Below are 12,536 nucleotides of genomic sequence, written 5' to 3'. Positions count from 1 at the left end.
GTCCAATTTAGTACCAGGCATTAAGCTAAGCACCAAAGACAATGTCCAAAACGGAGAATTTTGTGCCAGAACAGAAATATATAATAAAGAGGATAATCTAGGGTCCTCCGTCCTTAATTGCATCACAAAACAATTGAAGACACTATTCTGCCTTGATTCTACAACTTGCTTGTAAAGGAGAAATTTGCTGAACTGAATTGCCTCAGAATAACAAAAACAAAAAAACTGTGGATCTCCATTCATCAAAGAGGATGGAGGCAGAGAAGACATCAAGCTCTTCAGTCAGGCATATCACGAAACATGTCAAAGACATATGGAATGGCAGTTGCAAGAATGTGTATGTATAGGCTGAAAAATCACAGGTCCAGAATACCCATAAGGCTAAGACTGAATGGGTCCTAAAGTTCTTTAGGATTCTGTTTCCTACAAGCTGATTTCAGAACTACGTAACTATCATTCTCAAATTCTGAAAGAGTAAAGAAAGTTCTATAAAATTGTAGTAAAACTAAATTTCAAATTCTAAACAGATTATCGGCCAGCTGTCTGGTACAAAGGTGTGTTTTGCATTAGGTGTCATTGGATTATCACATTTTTCTTTATAACTTAAAAGTCTGTGAAAGAATCAAGATTTTAAGAGTTTTGGCCAAAGACTGCTCTCTTTGAAAATCAGTAACCCTTTTTCCTAGCCAGCTTCCTAACCTGCTGATCCGAGGAAGGGAGTAAAGTCCGGCATTTGCTAGCACAGCCTCTCAAGTTAAAGATGCAGTCTGCACTCCCTTCTGAAATGCAGCCAGGTGTAAATTTTTTAAGTTTTTTAAACTTGGGGAACGGGAGGGTAGGGTTAACCCAGAAAAGCGAGACCTCTGCCAGTATGACCGCACGCGGGGTCGGAACCGCAGAAGCGAGCTCCTGGGCCTGGACACCGGGCAGGATGACCCCCAGGCGGCGGGAGAGCCGGGCGAGGCCAGCGGTGAGGCCACGGAGCCATGGCGCGTGGAGATAGAAAGACAAGTGCAGGCTGCCGGAGCAGCAGAAACTTGAGGAAATTTCGGGCCCTCTACTTAGGGCGCCTCATGTGGTAGGAGACTGTGGCTGGGATCCCCTTTGCCGCACGGATTGAGTCTCGGAGGGTACCTGACTTCGGGGAACCGGTCCACAGCTCCCTTCTGCCGCCTGGGCCCGAGAGAAGGCCGGTTCTCCGCACAGCTGCGCCCCTCGCCACTGTCGTCAGCATCGCACGCTTCTCAGATACCCTGGGTCACCGCTTGAGACAGAACACACTGCATGAGCGGCCCGCAGCCGCTGGGGGCGCCCACGGACACCTCAGACCCCGCCCCCTGCCGGCCGGGAGGGGCTGCGCCTGGCTGAGCGCTCCCGATCTGCACCACTCGCTGGGCAGGCGTCTGGTCAGTCGGTCTCGAGAAGACAGTACAAAGGCCGGATCTGCAGCCATTCTTTTATCCCCTTCTTCCTCCTTCCTTCACTTAAATTCGCTCTTTCTATACTCAATTCAATAACCCACTTATACCCTTGCTCCCAGTGAATCTTTATGAGGCCGGAACCAATGTGTGGTACCGCTCTGGCGGGCGGAGGACTGTTTTGGTTAAGAACCACAGATCTCTGAAGGGTTAGTCGGGACAGTTCCGGGGGTAGAACGCGACTGTGAGGTCTTCGTCTTCATCTCCAGATATGCATCGACAGAATTTTCGACCCCCGACTCCTCCTTACCCCGGCCCGGGGGTAGGAGGTTGGGGTAGTGGGAGCAGCTTCCGGGGTACCCCAGGCGGAGGCGGACCACGACCGCCCTCCCCTCGGGACGGATACGGGAGCCCGCACCACACATCGCCGTACGGGCCCCGGTCTAGGCCCTACGGGAGCAGCCACTCTCCGCGACACGGCGGCAGCTTCCCCGGGGGCCGGTTCGGGTCGCCATCCTCTGGCGGCTACTCTGGCTCCTACTCCAGGTCCCCCGCTGGGTCCCAGCAGCAATTCGGCTACTCCCCGGGGCAGCAGCAGACCCACCCCCAGGTAATAGCGTTTGCCGAGCTCTTACTGTATGGCAGGCAAGGTACTAATAATCCCTTTACGTGGATTATTTTGTTTAATCCTCTATGAAGTGAGCCCCGCTTTGCAGGTGAATAAACTGAGGTTCAGAGAAGTTAAGTAACTTTCTTTTTCACCCTGGAAAGTGGCAGAACTGTACTTTTAGAATCCTCGTGGTTTTAGCCGCTACACTGCCACTCATTCACAAATTTCCCTAATTCCCTCTCCTTTGTCAGGAGCCTTGCCAAATGGTCTCAGAAAATTATTTTATTCTGAGCCCCGGGTCTCCGAGTGGAAAAAGCGAATGAATTTCCAGCATGTAGCTCATCTAGGTTATAGAATTGGTTATAGGCTGTTACCGCCTTGCTACTGCTAGCACTTTTTCCCTTCCCCCGCCCTCCCCCGCCCCCCGCGCCTTTGTTTTCGAACTACACTGGCTTCTGCTCCAAGCCTTCTCAAGGAAAAACCGTTGCAATAGGGGAAGTTTCCCATTCCTCAGTGAGAATGAATACGGGAAATGACTATTTCTGGTGTGTTAGGATTTCTGTGGTTTACGACTTGCATGTATTCGGTGCTTTTCCACCTTTCTTACGCTAAACCAACTCCACCTCTTTGAGTCTGGAGCTAGTGAGATGGCAAAGTTCTAGGAATTTTGAAGCTGTAGGGTTAAAAAGTTTTAATTTTTATCCAGAAAAAAATATAGAAATTTGAGGAAAAAATTGAAATACAATTATTTAATCACCAATCGATTAAATACGAGAACTGCAAAGTTACATTAGAAACCTAGAAGTATTTGAGGTGACAGTGGACATGGAATTATTAGTAAACCAGCATATCAAATTTGCTTAAATACTTTTTAAAAACAAAAACACTACATTGAAGGAAAACTTAAAATTGAACATATTTCAGTTTAAAGCACAACATTTAACTAACAGTGTGATCCCGGCTAGCTTTTAAAGAAAAAGTACAAGTTATCTCTATTAACTGATGGTTTTCTTCCTAAAGGGTTCTCCAAGGACATCTACACCTTTTGGATCAGGGCGTGGTAGAGAAAAAAGAATGTCTAATGAGTTGGAAAGTTATTTCAAGCCTTCAATGCTTGAAGACCCTTGGGCTGGCCTAGAACCAGTATCTGTAGTGGATATAAGCCAACGATACAGCAATACTCAAACATTCACAGGCAAAAAAGGAAGATACTTTTGTTAACATTTCTGAAATTCAACCGGAAGCTTCATGTGTCAGGAACATCTTGGACAAAACTTATACTTGTGTAATTACGTTAAACCCTAACATGGTGACTTTGAATAATTATTTGGGTCTTCTTGGTATTTTTCATCTTATCAAATATTGTTGGTAGTAGAAAAGACATATGGTGGGATAATTTGCAATATTTAGTTCTGGAAGTGCCTACTACATTTTAGAAGATTTACATTTTCCAAATATTTAGCATTCTTGGTTATATAATGGACATTTGTCTTTTAATATTTTTCCATTGTCTTAAAACATTTAGTCTTTCCAGCTATAATCGTGGTTCTGTCATATGCTAAAGAAGTAGAATTATTAAAATAATGCTTTGTAATCAGTTAGTTAGAATTCATAGGTAAATGTTTTGCCAACTACTTTGAAAATAAAATAGATAAACCATCCTCTGAGCTGTAGACAGTTCTATATTTGTTCATAGGGAAAGAAGGGTAAAGGAAAAGACTAAAGGAGATTTCCGTTCCTTACAACCATTGTTCTATGCACATATTTTATGTAATGGTTTTGTAAAAATACATTGAAACTTGATTGGAAGTCAGAGAAACAAGCTTAAGTAAAAGAGTTTTGATACCCTTCATACAGATTTAACTGGAAAGGGCAAAGATACACTTACTTCTTGCAATATTTTTTGTCTGAATTTCTCTACATCTCTCAGTATTGTAGTCATTTTCTCTTGAGGCCAAGGAAGATGGCTACCAGCAGTCTCAAACCACTTCATTGTGAAGAAGACATTTCCCAAGTCTGTCAATCCCAAGAAAGACAGATTGGCCATGCTCAGATTATGTTTCTGCAGTCCTGATCCAATAACTATGACCAAAGTAGTAAGGCCTAATTAGTTTGGACAATGGACCCACTCCTATTATGAGACAGAGTCCTGTGATCTTCAGCCCCACTAAGCCTACCTGGAGTAGAGAAGTGGTTATCCACAGGATGGAATGCTATGTATATTTACCTACAGTAATAGAGAAGAGACTTTTTTTTTCTGCCAGCTATTTAAAGTCAAGTCTTAACATCCAGGCTTTTTAGATATTTTAAGGTCACAATACATGAAAATAGAACTAGCTTAATTTGTGTTTAAGCATTCACAGAAATGTCTAAAAATGAAATGGTCATACTACCTATTTGAGCCATACCCAGTTCTACTTGTTAGGTCTTTCACAGAGGCAAAAAAAGAAAATGAGAAGGGAAGGATTTTAGATTAATAAAATCTATGATGCCCAGGACTACTGCTGCCAGTTACTATCTGGATGAGTTATATAACTTCTCTATGCCTCAGTTTTCTCATATGTAAAATGAAATTAATACCACTCATGTAATAGAGGTGCATTTAAGAACAAAATGGATTTACATTTGAAACTCTTAGGCCAGAGCCTGGCACATAGTAAGTACTCAATAAATTATAGCTGTTTCTCATTCGCCCCTATATCCTCAGCTCTTAGAATGATGCCTGGAAAATAGTAGGTGTTTAGTAACTATTTTGGTAACTGAATGCAGACATTCCAATTTTAGCTGCTATGTTTGTTCTGCCTTTATCTCCTGTATATTAAAAGGATAGTAAATTAATAATTTTTCCCAATATTTTAAAGGAAATGTCTTTTTTCCCTACCATCTTTCCAGATGATTTGAGGTCATGATGTGATGAAAATTAGAGCTAATAGAACACTTTTGTAAACCTTTTATTGAACTTCGTAGGTAAGAAGTGTTATCTTTAGGAAATGGCTTTTGGAAATAATTATTAAACCATCTCTTGAGATCATTGGGTTGATGGCAAAGACAAGAAAGGGAAGATTTTTGTGCTAACATAGTCATACAATATTTAGAAAATTCTCAAATTATAACTTATAATGGTTTATGTTTATTTTATTTTACTACTTTATGAGGGTAATGTTAAACAACTAAATGTAACTTCTTTCCCCTGCCAAGTTACCAACATCTATTTCCAGATGTCTGAATAATTTTAAGAGAAACTTTTTTTGTTGTTGTCAGGAAAGGTGCATTACTGCATTCTAGTTGGTCAGATATTCAGTTAGCAAAGTTCTTTCGACATTGATATTTTGGGTTGTTTCTATTATTAGCCTATTTTTGTTTAGCTGAATGAAAGAAATGGATTATTCTTTTAAATGAAAAATGATTTTTTTAGTTTTCTAGAATATTTTTATGTCTACAGAAATGCTAAATAATTTTGTTAGAAAAATTTAGTTAAGTATGCATCTTAAATATTCTTATAATTAAAGAATGGAAAAATAATCTATAGCTGGGTCATCAAACAATAGTATGTATACTCCTAGGATATTCAACTTTCCAAAGAATGTGCAGGCTTAGATAGCATTAAGGGGATCCAGCACCAGATTCTCAATTCCCATATGTACTCTTGTTAAAACTGATCTGCCTAAAGAATATTTCTATGCTCAATGGTTTATGCCAGTTCTCCATTTTTTTCTTCTGCCTTTTTATAATCACCCATCCCTGCTTTACAAGAGAAATCTATAGCAGGTTATATTTTTCAAAAATAATCCCAGTAGTATTTCAGATCTCACATACTCCACTATAACCTTGCCATTACCCTCCCAAGAAAGGGAATTATGTCCCTTCCCTTTAACCTAAACAGACTTTTCCTTCCTTTCTACCAAGGAAGTATGGTGGAAGTTTGTGTATTTTCATTATGGGTGAAGTGTTATATTGGAATGGGTTATATTGGCCCACATGGAGATGTTCAGAATTTAGATGTGTTGTCAAGTAGGGAGATAGAATGATGACAGTTTTTGTTTAATGACCTTGCCTTTTTTATCTCTCGTTTATTCAAAAAAATCATTTCTCCTGTGGGTGAATAGTGTGAAAGTAAAGCAAAGAGAGCATGAGGGAAAGGCACCTTATTTTTAAGTAACAGAAGGTCGCTTGCCTCATCTATCTTAGAATTAAAATGTTCAAGATTGGTATAAAAGCATGATGGATTTTGATGAATCTGCTATCAAGCAAACTGTCTTCACCATTATCAATAATTGTAAAGAGCCCAATGTATATATCTCAAACCTGTCTCAGCATAATTTGTATGATTTCAAGGAAGAGGAAGTTAAAAGTTTCATGTTTATTTCTGACATATTAACATTACATCTTTAAGTTGAAAGGTCATATTTTAGAGGTAAGTTCATGGTTTTATATTTCCTAGAGCATGTTTAAGATTCTTAGGCAAAACATTTTTTTTATTAACCTTTGCCAAGTTCATTATTAGATTCTGTAAATTCATATTAATTTTGGTCCAAGTCTCCTGCTTATCTCTGAGCCATTTCTCTCCCTTTTTTTGTTGTTGTTGTTCCTACATGTATTTAGGTTTAAATTAACAAATATGTTCTGGATTTTACTGTAAATAAAACAATCGTCATCAGTAGTAGTCATAAAACATAATAGCTACCATATACCTTGCATAAGGCCTGAAGTTACTAGTAACCCAGTGTCTTTTTGCTCTTAATTTCCACAATGTAATCTAATTTTTCTAAGACACTACTATTATATGATTCATCATAATATACCACTTAGTAAAAACACTGCCGACTAAACTGTGATATGCCATTGATTATAAACTGCATTCCAATTTCAGAGTTGTTAAAATGTGTGTTTTAGTTTGATAAAATAGCATAAACAATACTTTTTAAAGCAGAACATATACTTACATATAAGTCTAGTCATAAATGTCCATAAAACATCATCTTAGGACATACTGCGATTAACTTTAGAAAACTAGCTTTACTCAATTAGGATTAACTCTTCTCAGGTTTTTATATTCTCTTCTAACTCTGTAAAAGGCATAAATGTTTTTCAAACAAAATTTCTAATCAATATATATACTCCTCAAGAAACCTGCAACTTCCAATTTGGGGGGGAGGACATTTTTACTCAGTTTCATCTTAATATTCCATAAGCAAGATATCTCTTAAGTGTAAGAGTTAAAGATAAGTCTCGGTAAAGCCTTTTAGTTAACACTCCAAGGAGGAGAAGGAAAATGGCCTGAACAACAAGGTCTTCAGTAAGGGTGGTTTTTAATTCCTTTTATTTTTCAGCAGGATTGAAGAAAGCGTAATCAGATTGTCAATTATGAACATTAAAAATAATTTAATGATCAGTCTATGATTTTGGTATATAACAAAAGGCATCTAAGAATTAAATGCCATTGCTATAACAAAATCCTATATTTATATGCATGGATGAGTTCTCAGCTTTTATATCTATACTTTAAAAATAGTAATAAAATTGTCTCATTCTAGCAATTAGCAATATACACCCTTGAATATAGAAAAATACAGCACTATTCATCTCAATAGATTTCCAATAACACTTGATTTTGTGTTTTTCATAACATTAAAATTGATATATTTATGTGATTTTTATCTTTTTAATAGTGATGATAATCCGGACAACAGTCTTTAACATTTGGAAGTTTATAGTCATAAGAAATAGGTTTTTTCAAAAATTTTTATTTCAATAAATGTATTTTTTATACATTTTGAAAAACAGCTGTATGACAGAATATCAGTAAAAGACTAAAGCATCACACTATATTAACAATGAGATTAAAAAATTACATGGAGAAATAAAATGGAAATGAGTTGGAAATTAAGTAGTGTAAAATTTCCTATTTTAAGGAGTGATGGTAGTTATCAAATTGCTGTGGTATTTAGATTCAGTTAAAATGTAATGGATTTAGCTTAAAATATCATTACAGAAATAGCTTCCTTTGCAATTTGTGAAACGATGAAAATGTTTTTATATTGACTTGAAAGTGCATAAAAGGGTACATCATTTTTCAAAATTACTTTAAAGAATATATGACCAAAATTGTTAAAGATCTCAAACCAGCAGAAGGGAGAGAAAGGGGACCGTAGGAAACTATAAATGCAAAAGAAATCAGAGAAGGAGGGAAAAAAAAGAAATAAATGACAACAGTAAGTCCAAATATTTCAATAATAATAATGAGTCTTAAAAAGTAAATTTTATTTTAAAAGACATCATATTGGAGTAGATAAATTGAATCACTCTATTTGCTGGTTTAGAAAAGAGTTATGTAGAATTTGTAAGGATATAGAGAACTGATAGACAAAATAGAGATTACAATATAGACATATTTTCAAGTATACACAAATTTTTGGTAAGTGTTCTAAATCACAGAGTCTCCACAAATTTTAAAAATTTCTTAATATGCAGATGATGTTTTCTAACCAAAATGTTCAATAAATTTAAACACAAAAACTACCTTCCTTCAAAAAATATCAATGAAACAGAAGACAAACTATAGAGAATGTCAACACAAGTAAAAGCCTATTCTTTGGATTAATTAAAGTAAACCAAGATTAATGAAAAAACACAAAAGGAAAAATATAAGCAATAGTAACCTTAGGTGTATCAGGAACTATGCTTAAAAAAAAAAAAAAGACTAGTAAATAATAGTGACGGAATCACAAGGATATGCAACAGTGAAATAAATCATCACTTGCATCATCCTTCAGTTTTCTTATTGCATTGCCTCAAACACTGCATCATCTTAAAGATGATATAAAGGAAGTCTGGCAAGACAATTTATATACAATTTTTAAAGCTTTCATCTGGGCACAACTAGGAATTTAATATTTTTCATTTTTCATCCATAGTGGCAAAGAAAATTAACAGATGATTCATGATTATGAAACAAATCAGCACTCTATACTCATAAGTAAAATGTCAAGACAAAAAATTTTCTCAAACTCCAGATTCAGTGGGCAAACAATATTATTTCTAAGGACAGAAGGAAATATACCCTCATCCAGTCAGTCATCCAACAGAAAGAACTTTATCACACAATACTTTGTGACAAGAACATCTTTTATGTTTGTTCTTAATTCCATGATAGGGTTTGTAAATAGACAAATACTAAAAGCAGGTGTATATTCAAAGGTGATTGAAAGTAAATAGATGTAATAGTGAAAAATCAATTGCATTTACCATTTTAATTGGTGTTTAGAAATCAGAAAATTAAATTTAACAATGTATTAAGAGAAGTGTACCATGAACAAGTAGGATTCCAGGTATGCGAGGCTGGTTTAACATTCAAAAATCAATGGGGTGATGTCAGAAGCATGGTGGAGTGAGAGATGTCCCCAGATCTCCCCTTGAAATAACAATGAGCCGAACATCTAAAACTCAACAAATAACACCCAACCTGCACACATACATGTCTGAATGATTGATCTGCGAATAAGAGCTACCATAGGCCAGAACCGCAGGAGTTAGGTGGTGGACTGGGAGAAACAAAGAAGCTGCCTCTTGCAGCTGGATCTCCCTGCAGGAGGAGGGGGAGGGGGAAAGGTGTGGCTGGTTTCTCCCCTGAACAGCCCTGCCTGAGAGAGTTGTGAGCTCCACCCAACGGCAGTGCCCAGGGATCAGGGAAGAAAGCCGAGAAGTAGGGACAGCAGAGAAGCAACAGCTGAATATTTCCAGCTGTGGTTGGAAAATGTGAGGCTGAGCCACAAACCCCAACCCAGGGGTCTCTCCCTAAATATCCTCCAAGACCAAACACTGCTGAGCCCCAGGGGAATCTGAGCAGACACTACCAAAACTGTCACTAACACTGACAGGAAAAGAGACTAAGGGCAGCGGTCTTGATTGAATATTTATAAGAAAAAAAAGGCAGTATCCAAGAGATTTAGATGCCACCTACTGGAAAACAAAAGAAAAACGCCTTAGCAACAGGCTAAAGAGAGACCTTCATATAATAGGTATTTCGGAGGGAGTGCGCAGAATACATTTCCATTAATGCCTAGGTGGAGAAATAGTCCATCGCACACCATGAACAACCAACATGACAAGGCAGCTCAAAATGAAAGAAAAATCTCTAGAAAATAAGCTTAACGACATAGAAATATGCGACTTAAATGACAAAGAATTCAGGGTTGGACTTCTGAAAAAACTCAGTGAGATACAAAATAATCCACATCAGCAATTCCAGGAATTGGAAAACAACAAGATTAGCAGAATAAGTTTGTTAACAAGGAGATCGAAACCCTAAAAAAGAACCAAATCTAGAGATGAAGAACACACTAAAAGAGATGAAGAATAAAAGAGCAAGCCTAGGAAATAAAATTGACCAAATGGAGGAAAGGATCAGTGATACCGAAGACAGAAATCTAGAAATAAATCAGAAGGAAGAAGAGAGAACCCAAAGAATGAAAAAGAATGAAAGAGAAATACGAGAACTAGCTGATACCATTAGGAAAGGAAACATAAGGATAATGGGTATTCCTGAAGGCAAGGAAAAAGAACAGGAATCAGAAAGCATTTTCAGACAAAGAACAAGAATGTTCCAAATCTAAGTAAGGAATAAGCTGGAAATTGGAATTCAAGAAGTCAGAAGAACATCCAATTATCTCAACCCAAAAAGGCCTTCTCCAAGACACATTATATTAAAATTATCGAAAATTAATGACAAAGAAAGAATTCTATGGCGGCCAAGGAAAAGAAGACAATAACCTATAAAGGAGAGTCTATTAGACTATCATCTGACTTCTCAGCACAAACCTTACAAGCCAGAAAGGACTGGAACAAAATATTCAAACTATTAAATGAAAGGAACTACCAGCCAAGAATAATGTATCCAGCAGAGCTCTCCTTTAGATATGAAGAAATACAAAAATTGAAGGAATTCTCCACTGCAAGGCCTGCATTACAGGAAATACTGAAATAGGTCAGCTCACCTAAAACAAAATGACAAAAAAAAAAAAAAATACATAACAATGAGTAAGGTGACTAACAGGCAGATAGAATAAAAGTAGTGCAACCCTTTTAAGAACAGAGTATTTTAAACTTAATAAGAAGAGATTTGCTATCGCAAGATACTAATGAGTGTTTAGCATACATAGGGACAAAGTGAAACAATGGAAGAGGAGGATTAAAGGATCCAAATTCACAACGGAGAATGGAGATAAGTCACATGCCAAAGAAAATGGACTAAATATAAATATATAACTACCCTTTACATATTCGTAACAATACCCACATGCCAAAGATTCAGAACTGAACTACATAACTGTCAGGGTCAAGGGTATTACTGACCAAGAAGGGACAGTTCGATTGTGTGACATCCAGTTGGAAGAATACACAAGAGGCAGACATGAGGATGAAACAGCAGGCACCAACTTTATTGTGCGGGCACATTTTTGTTGGAAAGTGCAGTTCTATTGGGGAGTACAGTCTTGCACGGAGCACGCAGTCTTACGTGCACTTTTCTTGCTCCTCTTTCTTATACTCCCCTTCTGAGCTCCCCTTCTGCTCTCCAGGGGACCACATGTCTCCTCACATAGCAAAGTACAAAAGTAGCATTCAGCCACACATGCATGATACAATAAGCTGAAGTATGTTTACATATTTTCTAAGTCTGGAGTCCTATTCCTAACAGCAGGCCTGGATCACAGCCAGAACTTGGACCAGCCAGATTTTGAGCCAGCCAGACCTTGCGCCAGTCAGGCCTTGGATCAGCCAAGACTTGGATAACAGCCAGACCCTGGATCACAACCAGACCTTGAGCCATTCAGGCCCGGTGCCCACAATAACATAAACCAGGACCAGAGAGGAAATCCACAAAACCTAGGCAAAATTTAAAAAAAAAAAAAGGACAAGGAAGCAATGGAAAAAACAAGCTACCTGAAAGGGAAAGATAAAATGACTATAAGAAGATCTCATATTTCAATAATCACCCTAAATGTAAATGAACTGAACTCACCAATAAAAAGGCACAGAGTTGCAGATTAGATCAAAAAACAAAACGTGACCATATGCTGCCTCCAGGAGACACATCTCAGTTCCAAAGACAAATATTGACTCAAAGTGTAAGGGTGGAAAATGACATTTCAAGCAAATGGCATTCAGAGAAAAGCGGGAGTAGCAGTACTAATATCGGACAAAATAGACTTCAAAATAAAAATGATAAAGATACTGAAGGACACTTAATAATAAAGAGAATCCTATACCGAGAAGTCATAACACTAATATCAATGCTCCCAATCAGGGAGCCCCAAAACATATAAAGCAATTACTAACAGAACTAAAGGGAGAAACAGACCAAAGCACAATCATAGTAGGGGACCTAAATACCCCACTGTCGAATGTGGACAGATCGTCCAAACAGAAGGAAATAACATCCTTAAATGACACATTAGACCAACTGGACATAATTGACATTTACAGAGCCTTTCATCCCAAAACAGCTGCTT

General features: G+C 37.7%; 1 protein-coding gene and 1 non-coding gene across 2 annotated transcripts in view; one reads left to right on the top strand and one right to left on the bottom strand.

The window, feature by feature from the left end:
• LOC105303227 overlaps positions 1-1,545 on the bottom strand; it is a 37,021-nt gene extending 35,476 nt beyond the window's left edge. The window contains exon 1 of the transcript XR_002776567.1: positions 1,135-1,545. This is a non-coding gene — a transcript (uncharacterized LOC105303227). The remainder of the gene's footprint in view (positions 1-1,134) is intronic.
• A 92-nt stretch (positions 1,546-1,637) lies between these two features.
• On the top strand, positions 1,638-3,909 carry MPLKIP (M-phase specific PLK1 interacting protein). The gene is made up of 2 exons (XM_011376702.2): positions 1,638-2,028; positions 3,049-3,909. Exons 1-2 carry the CDS (start codon positions 1,690-1,692, stop codon positions 3,247-3,249), a joined length of 540 nt encoding a protein of 179 aa, XP_011375004.1. The 5' UTR covers positions 1,638-1,689; the 3' UTR covers positions 3,250-3,909.
• The last annotated feature ends 8,627 nt before the right edge of the window (positions 3,910-12,536 follow it).

Source organism: Pteropus vampyrus, unplaced genomic scaffold, assembly GCF_000151845.1.
Source record: "Pteropus vampyrus isolate Shadow unplaced genomic scaffold, Pvam_2.0 Scaffold302, whole genome shotgun sequence".
NCBI lineage: Eukaryota > Metazoa > Chordata > Mammalia > Chiroptera > Pteropodidae > Pteropus > Pteropus vampyrus.
Note: the sequence above shows the minus strand (reverse complement) of the source record. Positions and strands in the feature narration are given on the sequence as shown.

Coding starts and splice junctions, on each gene's coding strand:
- MPLKIP (XM_011376702.2), top strand. CDS start 1,690: ATGCATCGACAGAATTTTCGACCCCCGACTCCTCCTTACCCCGGCCCG. Junction 2,029..3,048: donor AGCAGCAGACCCACCCCCAG/GTAATAGCGTTT, acceptor TTCTTCCTAAAG/GGTTCTCCAAGGACATCTAC.